General features: G+C 40.6%; 1 protein-coding gene across 1 annotated transcript in view; it reads right to left on the minus strand.

The window, feature by feature from the left end:
• SPTBN5 (spectrin beta, non-erythrocytic 5) overlaps window positions 1-15,297 on the minus strand; it is a 367,667-nt gene that overhangs the window by 321,583 nt on the left and 30,787 nt on the right. The window contains exons 7-8 of the mRNA XM_073608935.1: window positions 6,348-6,979; window positions 3,600-3,738 (exon numbers count right to left, since the gene is read on the minus strand). Of these exons, the coding sequence (XP_073465036.1) occupies window positions 3,600-3,738; window positions 6,348-6,979 (771 nt within the window). The remainder of the gene's footprint in view (window positions 1-3,599; window positions 3,739-6,347; window positions 6,980-15,297) is intronic.

Below are 15,297 nucleotides of genomic sequence, written 5' to 3' on the forward strand. Positions count from 1 at the left end.
ATGTGAGCGCTTGGCCACCCTGAACCATAATGAATTTAATTTAAAATTCACAATGTCCTTTAGTACCTCCAAAGTTACCTTTTTGGACATTGAAATCTACAAAGACACTGAAAACACACTCTCCCTTAAGCTATTCAGGAAGCCAACTGCATGGAACACCATCTTATACTCTTCCAGCTTTCACCCTAGGCCCCTAGTCAACTCAATACCATACAGCCAATATCTGCGAATAAAATGCAATTGTTCTAATGACGCGGACTACAAACAGGAAATGCTGGCATCTCCTGACCTCTGATCCCTTTGTACCTCCTGCCCCCTTAGTCACTTACAGACATGCTACCTCTGTGGGTGACTTGTTGGTCAAAAGTGAATTTCGGGGCTCCACCCGAGGTGATCCGTGCAAACGTTTTGGCACATTCCCTTGTGGATCCTATGTCCATTGCAAGTACATGGATTCCAGAAAAAACATACGATAACCCAATGGCTGGATCTTTACCCCTAGACACTTTGCCAACTGTCAGACCATGGGAGTTGTATGCCTCCTAATGTGAGCTGAGGTGGACCTCGGATTTGAATGCCACCTCCCCACCAGGCCTTAATGAAGCCTTCAATTTGAAGCTCTTTTTACAGGGCTTGTCTTCTAGAGGTTTTGAGAGGGACATGTGAACCCATGATCCCAATGTCACTGGGCAGACCTATTCCTGTAGACATACTACCAACCACTTATCTATGTGATTGGGAACAGTAACAAGCTTCGCTAATGGGCGACAGGGGAACACTCCCACATTGGCCCCATCCTCCCCTTTTTCCTTACCGTTTTTCCTCCGTCTTCCCATCTCTCTTCCCCCCTCTCTCTTCTTCCCCTCTCCCCCCTACTCCCTTTTTGGCCCAACCTTTTCAAACCCCCTTCCCCTTTCTCTTTCCCGCCTATCCATCCAGGCTATCTCTATGCACCACTGTTATGGGCTGTCCTGTACTAATTTTGGCTATTCTTGCTCCTTGAATGCCCATTTCTTGAACTAGTTATGCTCAATATACATGATAACAGTGATTTCTCATTAAGTCATGCATCTGTCTTTTACACTGTTAACATTTCTGTTTTTTTTGTATTTCTATATTCTTGATATTTTTGATGTTTTATTACCAGACAAAACTGCTTGCCTCAAACCAGCCACTGAAGAAGGAATTAAATATTCATACCTATATTCCGAAACATGTTGTAACTCATGTGTACACACACATCGTTTGGCCTCTCATCATGAGATCTACTGTGTGTCTCAGAATCTAGCTGTTATGTAACTATTCAGTGTGACTAATTTGTTTTTAGATTGATATACCTTGTGTACCAATTCTATTATTGCTTTGTACTCAATACATTTTGTATATTTTTATTCGCTTGTTACTCCCCTATCTGGTTACTACCCTTTGCCCAAAAAATCCCCGGGGCACCCCCTTTTGCAGTTTTCTCTTTGGGATGTGGCGAAGGTTTCTAGTACCATATCTATAGGTGGTTTTCCTCCATATATATTTTTATCTCTGTTTACAAGTACTAACAGCCTTAAAGAGGTGGGACGCATATTTCCCTGAAACGCATTGGCTTGATTTGTACATTTTTGATTCTCAATAAATTACTTTTAATCTTTCATCAAGTGTGTTATCACTCTGGACACCAGGCGCCCCTCTTTCTTCAATATCGTTGCCACTGAAGCGACATCACTGTCCTGCAAATAAGGTAGCAGCCTGCACCTCCAAAGAGAGCTAAATAATACTATTCATCCGTGAAAACACCGAATACCAATCAAAAATAGCTGAATCAGTCCAGTGCGGTCCCTAGCTCCAACTAGCCATTATAAAGAGTAAATCACTTAGAGGAGGCTAATTAACTAAGTTCATGAGAATCTTGATGCAATAGTTTGCCTGAGGATTCATTTCTATTATCCAATGATGTAAAAAGCAAACTTCTATTCGTTCCATCTGCACATAATTTTGAATTCAAAGTAAACATAGCTAAAATTTTGGGGGTGAAGATTCTCCATGCCTTTCACAAGGCCTAAATATAATGATCAATTCAATCATGGATAGCTAAAAGGGTTGTAGTATTATGTAAGAGTCTGATATAAATGTGTATTTTTACAAACATAACTTTGAGGAAGTAAGAATCAGGATTTTTTAGAAACAGTTCTTGTGTGCAGCCTCCTCAGTGCCCATCAGTGAAGGAGAAAACAAAATTTTGTAACAGAAACTAAGAAAAACATTTTTTTCCCCCAAAAAAATGTCAGTCTTTTTTAGTTTTTTTAGCAAAAATAAAAACCACAGAGGTGATCAAATACCACCAAAAGAAAGCTCTATTTATTGGAAGAAAATGATAAAAATGTAGTTTGAGTACAGTGTTGCATGACCACGCAATTGTCATTCACTGACAGGTGGCACTGATTGGCACTGATGGGTGGCAGTGATGGGCATTAATAGATTGCACTGATGGGCAGCACTGATGATGAGGTACTGACAGTCAATACTGATGGGCACTGATTGGCATCTGTGAAAGGCACTGACAGGCGTTACTGATGGGCACTGATCGGCACTTTGATGGGCACTGATTGGCACTTTGGTGGGCACTGATTGGCAGCTGTGGTAGGCACCTCTGATTGGGGCTGCTCTGATAATCAATGCGCTGATTATCAGCACAGACCCCCCCTCTGACAGGAGAGCCGCCGATCGGCTCTCCGTGTCAGAGCGAACTGAGGGAAGCTGTTTACTGGCACTTCCTAGGTACACGCTGTGATTGGTCACAGCTGATCACGTGGTAAAGAACCTACGTCATATGTGAACCGATCCTCAAAGAGGCTTGGTTCACATATGAGCCGCATCTGTCGCACAGCAGGGGTCCGGTGTGTGCTGGTTCACTGTTTCAGGTCAGATTTCAGCCCGAATTTTTGGCTGAATTCGTACCTGAAACAGACCAAAAAAAGCACATATTTTTCCTGCAATTTGCAATGAACCTGCTGCAGAGATATGTAAGACAGCTCCTTAGAGAGCATCCAATTCGCATAGGTGTGAACCCAGCCTGAGGAATCAATACAAAATATTGGACAATCCAGGAGGGCCTTTTTACCACCACTTATTCTTCATACAGCTTTATCAAAATAACAAATGCATTAATATAGAAGTTGGATTTAAGGCTTATTATAGTATAATGCTTTTGAAAGGTAAATAGTGCATTTTTTCAGAGAGATCTAAACATCAGACCAATATAGAGGCAATTGAAAAGAAAAAAGAGACGAAAGGATTTGACTGAACAGGATAAGGCCTTCCAATAGGAGTTTTGTAGATAGTTTCTGCTATGAGACACTTTAAGATTTTTTCCTTCAAAATTGTGCTTAGATAACTACTTTGCTGTGCGTATATGGCTGGGTATAATAAGTGCCAGTTAGAAAATGATTAACGCAGTTGTGTACAGACACTATTCACATTTTAAATAATTTATGTACATTTGGATCAGTCTGAATGTGTTCCCCAGTAAATCAATAATGGTAAAAATAACTTTTATCTTATGGACAGTTGGATAAACTTATATTCTGAAAACATTTTTATTTTATTACCTGCATAGCTTTCAGCTCATCAACAGCGCTGTCGATGTCTCTTAAGAGGACCAGTATTAAGAACTTGTCTCCCAAGGGATCTTTGTGAGTTTGTATTAATTTAAGGAGCTCCAGCCATCCCCGTGATAACTCCCGTTGTCTGTAGTAGAAAGAAAAGACAATAAGTAATAATCTTGAAGTGCTACCAAAGATAACAGCTACAGATATCAAGAAGGAGGTGGTTAAGCTGACATGGACAGACTGCCAAAAGATATTTCTAAAAAAAAATGGATGTGAAGGTGACAGGGCAGAGAAAACAGCCAGCTTCTCTACAATTGTTTTCAAATCGGAGTCAGCCAGTTAGATAGGGAAATAATTAAGCTGATAAAGTTGGGCACCTTATAACAGAGCCTTAAATAAGGCACCAAAATAATGCATAGTGAAATGGCACAACATCCAGCTTTATTGTCAAAGTTTTTACCCAAAGGAAGCTCAAAAAACCAACTCACCATATTTTTTTTGGTGTCGTCCTTGTAACAAATAGATTCAAACAGTAGATATAGGCTAAGAGAAGCCTACCCAATGGTGGAAACCTTCTCATCAAGCTATTCTTGATCTCTATCTGTCTGTTTATCTGTTGTATAATATAAATATCAAATCAAAACCAAATAAACATTGAGTCCAAGTGTTAATTGCATAACATAAATGAAGAGTCCCTAAATAATGGAGCAAGTAAAATCAATCTTGTATTCCAAATTCACACCAAAATCCCTCCACCTTAAAAAGTGTGTAGATTCACTGCCACCACATGTATAGATGTGCTCTTACCAGAGAGCATAGACTTCCTATTACGGGAGGTCAGAGCACATTCATGTGTCTCCTCCACTGTCTTATCCCAAAAGGAGAAAGCCGTAAGGATCACTTTGGGTCATCTACAGACGTAGCGACAAAAACTTCCTGTCTCCGGCCATCGTCACTGATGGTATACCCCAACAAAGAGATAAGCTCCAAATTATAACCTCTTATGAGGTTTTAGACTATTTGGAGCTGATCTCTTTGTTGAAGTATACCATCGGTGATGACGGCCGGAGGCAGGAGGTTTCTGTCACCACGTCTGTAGATGACCCAAAGTGATCCTTATGGCTTTCTCCTTGTGGGATAAGACAGTGGATGAGATACATGAGCCTGCTCTGACCTCCCGTAATAGGAGTTCTATGCCCTCTGGTAAGAGCACATCTATACATGTGGTGGCAGTGAATCTACACACTTTTCAAGGTGGAGGGATTTTGTGTGAATTTGGAATATAAGATTGATTTTACTTGTTCTATTATTTAGGGACTCTTCATTTGTGTTATGCAATTAATACTTGGACTCATTGTTTAATAATTGGACTTGATTTGTTATGTGTGATAATATCTCACATTAGTGGTGCAGCTTTAATAATTATGTTTTAATTTGTTATACCACTAGTGCGGTTTAATTTTGTTGTCATATACAATATAAATATAGCATTACCAAGAAGAACTTTTGAAGAGGGCTGTACACTTATGTGCATGTCGAGCATAATGTGTAAGCTCACAGTTAATTTTAACCACTTACGGACCGCCCACCGCAGTTTTATGTCAGTACTTTGAAGAGGAGTATCGTTGTTATGGAAGCAGCTAGCTGCCATAATCCCGGTATCCTCTTCTTCAGCGGGCAGTTCGCTTTCAGATAAAAGTGGTCTCTGCGGCGGATTCGCCGCAAGATAACTTTTATCAGCGGGACCCCCTCCTGGCTAGACATGGAGACCAGTGAGGGGAAGAGGGCCCCCATCTGTCTCCATATCATTGCAGGGCGGAAGCAACGTCAAAACGTCACTTTTGCCCATAGCTTTTAAAGGGACATTTTTTTTCATTTTTTTAAATGACAATTTTATTTATTTATTTTTTTATTGCATTCTAGTATAAATATGAGATCTGAGGTCTTTTTGATGCCAGATCTCATATTTAAGAGGTCCTGTCATGTTTTTTTTCTATTGCAAGGGATGTTTACATTCCTTGCAATAGGAATAAAAGTGATACTTTTTTTTTTTTTTTTAAAGAACAGTGTAAAAATAAAAAATAATGGGTAAAGCTTGCCGAGCTCGCGTGCAGAAGCGAACACATATGTGAGTAGTGCCCGCATATGAAAACGATGTTCAAACCACACATGTGAGCTATTGCCACAATCGGTAGCAATAGATCGAGAGCAATAATTCTAGCCCTAGACCTCCTCTGTAACTTAAAACATGCAACCTGTAGATTTTTTTAAACATCGGCTATATAGATTTTTAAGGGTAAAAGTTTGTCGCCATTCCACAAGCGGGTGCAATTTTGAAGCGTGACATGTTGGGTATTAATTTACTCGGCGTAACATTATCTTGTACAATATAAAAAAATTGGGCTAACTTTACTGTTGTCTTATTTTTTAATTTAAAAAAAGTGTATTTTTTCCACAAAAGTGCGCTTGTAAGACCGCTACGCAAATACGGTGTGCCAGAAAGTATTGTAACAACACCATTTTATTCTCTAGGGTGTTAGAAAAAAAATATATAACGTTTGGGGGTTCTAAGTAATTTTCAAGCAAATAAAAAAATTGTTTTTAACTTGTAAACAACAAATCTCAGAAAGAGGCTCGGTCCTTAAGTGGTAGCACTTTGGACAATAAATGAAAAATAACTGACATTGATTCAGACTTTATATTTCAATTACTATTGGCAGAAGTTATATTTTATTTTAATATACCTACTTCACAAATATCCCTTCAATTTTGTGGTAATTCTCTTTCTGTAAAACATCAGACATCTCTGCAAGCCATTTGAAGCGTTGTTCTCGTGGTAACACGTCAGCTTCAATAGCCTCAAGTTTCTTGGTGGCAGCTTCCACTTGGGAAAGATTGTTAGGCTTGAAATCTTGACGCTCAATGACTTGTGTCATTTCCTGAAGGTAGGTTTTTCTTAGGAGGGCCTTCTTGTGAAAAATCTGAGCCAGCTGTTCCAACTTTTCCAGTCTCATCAACTCTGTCTGCAGGGCCTTCTCCCGTCCATACTCTGCTTTCTCCAGAATGGTCCAATGCTTCTCCAAATCACTCAATGAAAATCCATCAGCTGGGAAATAAGGCCGTAAGTTGTTGCCCTGTAATTTTGTTCGGATGCTGAAAAAATGGACCTCGATCAAGCCTTTCTCTTGGTATTTTGGAGGTTTTTCCACCATGCGGTAGTTTTTAAAGTTTGCCATGAGTTGTAGCATTCCGTTTATGTTATTAGGGAAGTGACGATCGTTCATCTCTACCACCTTCCGTTTTATCCATTCTATCAAATCAGATGTCATTGTTTCATACTGGGTCTTTAGATTTTTCATATCAAAAACCAAAGACAGGGTCTGAATTGTTGGAGAAGAAGAATACAAATAATTAGAGTTTACTGTAAATGAACTGTTTATCTTTAATCTAACAAATATTTTTTTCATAGCTTAATCAATAGCCATGGTCTACTAACAAATGCGGAGCTGCATTCGCTGCATTTGTGAGCCCAATAATACTGTATGTTAAATAACATGCATTCACAATACATAATTTCTCTCACAGAATATAGACCTTGAGCAGGGGCGTTTCATGAAATCAGTGGGCCTGTGTGCAAGACCATAAGATGGGTCCCATTGCTTTAAAAAGGGCCCAAAAAACATCCCTGGGAATTACAGACCAGTTAGCCTAACATCAATAGTATGTAAACTCTTGGAGGGGATGATAAGGGACTATATACAAGATTTTAGTAATAAGAATGATATCATTAGCAGTAATCAGCATGGATTCATGAAGAATCGTTCTTGCCAAACCAATCTATTAACCTTCTATGAGGAGGTGAGTTGCCATCTAGATAAAGGAAGGCCCGTAGACGTGGTGTATCTGGATTTTGCAAAAGCATTTGACACAGTTCCCCATAAACGTTTACTGTACAAAATAAGGTGCGTTGGCATGGACCATAGGGTGAGTACATGGATTGAAAACTGGCTACAAGGGCGTGTTCAGAGGGTGGTGATAAATGGGGAGTACTCAGAATGGTCAGGGGTGGGTAGTGGGGTTCCCCAGGGTTCTGTGCTGGGACCAATCCTATTTAATTTGTTCATAAACGACCTGGAGGATGGGATAAACAGTTCAATCTCTGTATTTGCAGACGATACAAAGCTAAGCAGGGCAATAACTTCTCCGCAGGATGTGGAAATCTTGCAAAAAGACCTGAACAAATTAATGGGGTGGGCGACTACATGGAAAATGAGGTTCAATGTAGAAAAATGTAAAATAATGCATTTGGGTGGCAAAAATATGAATGCAATCTATACACTGGGGGGAGAACCTCTGGGGGAATCTAGGATGGAAAAGGACCTGGGGGTCCTAGTAGATGATAGGCTCAGCAATGGCATGCAATGCCAAGCTGCTGCTAATAAAGCAAACAGAATATTGGCATGCATTAAAAGGGGGATCAACTCCAGAGATAAAACGATAATTCTCCCGCTCTACAAGACTCTGGTCCGGCCGCACCTGGAGTATGCTGTCCGGTTCTGGGCACCAGCCCTCAGGAGGGATGTACTGGAAATGGAGCGAGTACAAAGAAGGGCAACAAAGCTAATAAAGGGTCTGGAGGATCTTAGTTATGAGGAAAGGTTGCGAGCACTGAACTTATTCTCTCTGGAGAAGAGACGCTTGAGAGGGGATATGATTTCAATCTACAAATACTGTACTGGTGACCCCACAATAGGGATAAAACTTTTTCGCAGAAGAGAGTTTAATAAGACTCGTGGCCAGTCATTACAATTAGAAGAAAAGAGGTTTAACCTTAAACTACGTAGAGGGTTCTTTACTGTAAGAGCGGCAAGGATGTGGAATTCCCTTCCACAGGCGGTGGTCTCAGCGGGGAGCATTGATAGCTTCAAGAAACTATTAGATAATCACCTGAATGACCGCAACATACAGGGATATGTAATGTAATACTGACACATAATCACACACATAGGTTGGACTTGATGGACTTGTGTCTTTTTTCAACCTCTCCTACTATGTAACTATAATTGCACTGTGGCAAAGAGTGGCCATGGTTTCCATTGTGGCTGGGGTGTTGCTAGGGATGCAAAAGACCTACCTGGGAGTGGGTGTGTTTAGGAACCTTAAGTGGAGTAGTAATGTGGTGCAGATAGTGCTCAGCGGCGAATGGTGATTGCGGCCAAATTGCATTCACAGTGGGAGGGTCTTAAAGGGGCAGGGTTAACTAAAACAAAAGCCTTCTTGTATCCATAAAATATGCTTACATTGCTTTGCCACAAGCAAGAGTTTCACAGACATATATAAACCTCAGCACAATCAATTAAAAAAAAAATAAAACTCTTCCATTACATATGATTTTGCATACGCTGAAAATATCCAGAGAGCTAACACTTTATCTGAGCCGACCTTACAGAAGACCTTTACTAGAATAGGGAGGGACTACTTAGCAACCAGCATCTGTCAAGACAATGCGCACTTTAATGAGAAGTATGTAATGTACAATGTCTTGCTGGGAAACCAGCATTTGATCAACGTATGCAGCCAATTCGTTGCAGTACTGATCAGTGTATTCTAACGGCATGGGAGTCCCACTGTGAGAATACAAAGACACAATGGATTTCCCCATCCACCTCAAATGTGTGGATGGAGAAATCATCTAATTATTTTTTGTTCTGCTTGCAGTCTGAAGGAAAAAAACTCATCCATGTTTGGCCATTCTAAGGCAGGGTATACATGAACCAAAATATGACCATTTCAGGAGGAATTGGACAACTTTGGTCTATGTATACCAAAACAACCAGCTTCTGTTGAACAGTGCTGCTGGAAAACCAGCATTCAATTAGCAGTTTGATTTTTTTCACCCCAGATTATGTCTAAGTAGACAAAACGCATTTGATCGAGTCCTGTCCGTGCCATTGCAGTTTGCCAAGAGATATTTGATAAGCGCTTTTTTTCACCAACCGAATGTAAGTGTTCTGACTTTAATACATTTTTACACTATGTGGAGGTATTCTGATTCTCTTTTCAGATGAAATATAATTTGAAAGTTATTAAGAAGAAATGTTTGAGCTTGTTTGTGGACTGGTGGCCTTTTATAGTCGCCCCTAATAAAGTGTTGGAGTTGGTTGTGAAGCTGAGGGTTCCCTAGAGGCGCTACAATGAGTGTCCCACGGAGAAGGGCTGTGAAAACACCCCTTCATCTGTGTACAGTCAACTCTGCCTGTTTGACCCATTAGGCGTGTGCTGATTGGGTCCATAACCTCTGGTAAGCCTCCTTAATTTTTGTTGGTGGTGGATACCCCTCACGGTGGTGACTCCTCTCTGTGATTATTGGGACAGCCAAACATTTCCATCGGATTATTATCTTTGGGATCCTCTTTGGTGTACCACCTTGGACTTCTTTTCTTCAAACATTGTACTAGTGACAAACTAATATGATATGTCATTGATATAAAACATTTTTATTATATGTGGTGATTATATTTTTATTCACTGGGTATTGTGTTAAATCAAATTATATACAATAATATATATTATATATATATATATATATATATATATATATATATATATATATATATATATATATATATATATATATATATATATATATATATATATATTATATAATATCACTAATATATGTGAGATATTTATAATAGGATTGCTATAAACACCAGACAGTGGAGGTCTCTTTTACACTCTATGGATTCATATGCATTTGTACGTATCACAGGGTTTACAACGTTCATACAATATGTTTTGTTTTTTTAGCCTTTTTTGGTTTCTCGTTTGTTTAGATGCAACATTGGTGTGCGAGATATTGTGACACTTATAATAGGATCTATAGGGGTGCCTTTTTGATAGGGTTCCCATATATCCTATCTTCAATACATTAGGGTTGCAAATCTTTATATGTTTTTACACACAAATCTGTTTGTCCTTTGTGGTGCTGGCTGCTTTCTTTTCTTCTTTTCTCATTGGGACACAAGCGCGGTATTCTACACTTTTTAAAAGTCAGCACTTTCAGCGCTGATCTGTGTACTCTGAAGAAATGAGGGGAGGGGGAGTCCCTGTTGTCAGAATAAAATAGTTCAGTGGGAGAGATCCCTGCATCAACATCAATTGTGTTTATGTAGGGATCTGTCAGTTTTTTTTTTTTCCTTCAACCTCTTGGTTGAAGGATAAAACACTGATTGTGCATAAACTGCTCTAGTGAGTAACTAACCTATAAGACTATTATGTACATATCAGATGTTGCAACGCTTCGTTGACTGCACGCTAGTTCTGGGTTGGTGACTCATCAAGTATTGAAAGAATGAAGCATCTGGTGTAAATAATCCCTTAATATAAAGATTTTTCAAGTGAAAAAAAATTTAAATGGAAAAAATGCACTGGAACGCATTCAAATGCATTATAAACACATTACAAATGCATTCAACTGCATTAAAAATGAATGTAAACGTGCATGTACAAACATCCGTAGGGATCGTGGTGTGACCTAGCCCTTAATAACGACTGCACGGTTATAGTGGATTCTGTTCAAATGCATTAAATATTACTTTAGCCAAAAAAGGTCATTGTTAGACCTTTTTTTATCTGCACAGCAGAAAATGTATACCATCGTCTAATGAAATGCTAATATAATACATACACATAGCTGCATATAAACTAGCAATATAAGGTATGCATGTGTTAAATATACTATAGGTGTCATCTCCACCTTTTGTAGCATTGCTACAGAAAAAGTTAGATAGAAATTTGGCCTCATGAAAACATTTATGAGCCATGACCTGAGTGCCATTCTGCTCAGAAGTATGCAAACCTGCCAGAGAATTTTCACCCACCTCCACGGCAAGAGTGGGCAGAGCCTGGCCCTGCATCATCACCCCTGCATTGATGTTCTGCCATCTCAGCCAGGTGTTGCTGAAAGATCCTAACAGGTGCATGGGTCGTTCCAAAAGATTCCAGGGGGGGTACGGATGCCTCACCACCTGCTGAGCAGTCTCCTCCTGCTGACCAGGTCACTGGAGCAGCCCGTAATCACACGTAACAACATAATAACCTTGCCCGCCTTTTAAAGGCGTGTGTAACAGTACTGCTACTTATTTATCAACCTGGTATTTAGTTATTAAAAATAAATGTATTTATCAGTAAATGGAAGTTATATTTGACAGCTGAGATTTTTTTATGTTTTATCTTGTAGAAAACAAGTCAATTCTATATATATCTTTTTAATAGAATCCTGCACAGCAATAATCCTATTAGAAGAGATTGGAGGAGCTCAGCTCACAGGTTAGATTACATGTGTCTCTGAACAGTGAAGACATGTATACAATTACACAAGGCCCTTGAAAAGCTATTAGACTTTTTAATGCTATTCTATTTAGTAGCCAAGGCCTTTATTTAATATTTTCCAAAAACAATAAGATATTACTAGCCGCACTTTCATTTTTTCTTTTCATTTTGGATAGAGTGAGGGGAAGTTAAAAATCTCTGTGACCCCATTGGGGAGATTTTTCTTCACTTCCTGTCCTTGTGATGCCTGTACAGGAACATGGGGGGAGTGCAGCTATCACTGGGACAGGAAGGCACATACAGTAATAAAAAGATTGTCACAAGTTCTGAAAATGAATTAAAATCTGGCCGGTTCAGCAGGCACCGGACGGGCTTCAATCCATGTATGGCCGCTCAACAGAAGTCGATCAAATGATCAACTACTGTGAAATGGGGTTGTTCATACCTCCCAACATTTTGAGATGGGAATTGTGAAGGAATGTGATGTAGATAATAATAATAGTAATCTGAAAATGTCTATTTTCTTATGTGCATACATATTTTTCTCCTTACTCATTATATAAGTATACAGATTTGCTCTCTTCCTATATTTTCTCAAGATGGCGATTACCCCCTACCTCCCACACATCAAAAGAATGCGGAACTGGAGATAAGACCAGAGAGAGCCAAACCTCGTTATGAAAATTATCCATCTTCTTTTCTATCTTAACCAATGAGATGTACCTATTAGACTGACATAGCAATGACGTATTTGTGTGTATAAAACATTAACACCGCCTTGAATAAATTAGAAGTGTAACAGTAACGAAACTGAGCGTGTCTCAGTGTGTTTACTTTTATATGCATGCATATCAACACTTTTCAAATTAGAGACAGCAGCAGATAACCTTGAGCTCGATTGGAGCTCTTAATCATTTCCATAACAGATGGTGCCGAAACCCGGGACCTCAGGCTACGGTCGAAGTTATACCGCGACAAGCATTCGGGCGTTAATTGAAAGATAACAGAGGGGGTCTTGCGCAGCCCTAACAGTACCGGTGAGTTGATTGATATTCTTACCACTGTACGACTCTCTTATCTTTCGGTTGACAGCTGGATTCTGTCGGTATGCTGAGACTGTCTTAGAGGCAGGTATTTCCTCGCCTGAGGTTGTTTAACGAACCTGCTGATGGGTTTCTGCTGACTGTATTTGTTCACTGTCTGCCATTCTTTGGGCTACGAAACTCAGCAGTCTAAAAGTGCTACATGCGTGAATGTATGTTCTCATCTCCAGACGAGCTGTCGGCCTCTGGAGTGAGATAGTTTCCCTTGTGGCAGTCGTTTATAGACGGGTGTACTCTAGGTTCAAGGAACCTTTGAGGGTTATCTCAGCTGCGGGCTTTGCAGTCTGAAAGCGTTACAGAGGACTCACCCCAAGAAGAGTTGTCGGCCTCTTGGTGTAGAGCTGTAGAAAAACGTCTATAAACGGGTTTATTTTTTTTGCAGGGTGGTCTGCCCTTGCGATTATCTTAGCCTGCTGAGGCTTTACGGTTCGAAGAGTGGCAGGTGTAATGTCCTGTCGTGATTGTATTTGTGGTTTATTGTTTGCTATATACACGAGAGGGGGTGGGGACTGGTTAAAGTCGGAGGGGGGCTGCCCGGGAGATCTGTTGGGTCGCGGGCCGTTGCTCCTCACTACCCCTAATGTGTTTGTTCTTGTTCTGAGATTAACCATACATTAGTCTTATGAGCTCCCACCGAAGGAATTTGCTGATAAGAACGCTGAGAAAAATATTAACCCCTTGGTTGTACGAGAGAAAAAAGAAAGTGATTTTTCTCTTTAAAAAAAAAAAAAAGGAAAAGAAAGTGATATTGCAAAGAAGATGTTGAAATAGTTAACAAAGTTGAAAGAAATGGTGAAAGTTATGTTGCTGAAGAGACAGGGAGAAAAATCCTGTGTGATAAAGAAAATTGGATAAAGGAAGTTAAGAAAGATGGCGATTGTATTATGTATGTTTATCACAGAGCTGATGATATGTTGGAACTTTAAACAAAGGAGGGGAGGGACAGCACTGCCCTCCGTCTAACAACCACTCCTTTCTCACTACCCAAGCACAACCCACTGTGACAACTCAGCCCGGCGGCCATCTTAGTGCACCCATGCCTTCACTTTCTACCCAGTCCAGTGCACTTCCTGCCGGCGGCCATCTTGGTACACCCAGTAAGCTTAAACAGCCTGTACCCAGCCCTCGCTGTTTTAAACCAAGATGGTTCATACCACACACCTGTCTTCCCCAATACGGGAGCATCACATTCCCAGGCCGGATATGTTAATGATGAAGAAGCATCTGAGTGGGAAGCCCGACAGCAGGCAGCAAGGCCACCCACTGATTTAACCCCCAATCCGGCTCCAGACTCTCAGTTCCGAGAGGATCTCAAACACATGCTGGCAACCGTAAAGAACAGTGCCTCTTGTCAGCCCCCGCCCCAACAACAGTCTCGGTTACCAGAAGGGGCACCAGTGATGTATGTCGCTTTTACTCTATCACAAGCAGCGGCCTTAGTGACAAGTCTGCCTGACCCAGAGAAGCAGCCAATTCCCTTCTACCACAGGATAGTGCAAATACAAGAAACTTACTCAGCTGCCTGGAGAGACTTGATCAGCCTATGCCAAATCAAAGCAGGATATGTCTTTTGGCCAGTCATGCAGATGGCCTTCAATGATGCCTGCCTGACAAGTGCCACTTCCTACACCTCAGGCGTGGAGTTCTGTGCACAACTCCACGACTGGGCAAAGGAGAAGTTGACGGATCAGAAGACCACAATCCAAGATATTACCCAAGATAAAGGGGAGTCTGTGAAGAAGTATCATGCTAGACTCATAAAGGCACACACACACATGTTATCAACTGCTTTTGTTTCAGGGCTCAGAGAGGATATCAGAAAAGGCCTGATGGTGGCCCGCCCTGAATACTATTCAATGAAAATGTCTGATTTATTGTTGGTGGCCAGAGGTATAGAAAATCAAAAAGGTAAAAAAACCAACGCCCCTCATGGTAACCCATGATGAAGATCCCGCCTACACTCGTCCACCACCACTGCCCAATACCAGGGTAAGGATCACCTGTTACAACTGTGGGAAACGGGGTCACATAAGGAAAGAATGCAGAGCCCCAAGATGTCCCAGACGAAAAACCTACCACTTTCCTCATTGACAGGGGTGCAGCCAAAAGTGTGTTGAGAGCGGTGAACCTGCCTAATAATTCTTTCCTTTCCACTTCCTGATTTGCTTGCCAGATTTGTGGTGTCCTCTACATGTCCCTTGAATCTACTAGGAGCTGATGTGTTGTCCAGACTACAGGCCTCAATCAGGACACGCCTGAAG

Source organism: Aquarana catesbeiana, linkage group LG13, assembly GCF_042186555.1.
Source record: "Aquarana catesbeiana isolate 2022-GZ linkage group LG13, ASM4218655v1, whole genome shotgun sequence".
NCBI lineage: Eukaryota > Metazoa > Chordata > Amphibia > Anura > Ranidae > Aquarana > Aquarana catesbeiana.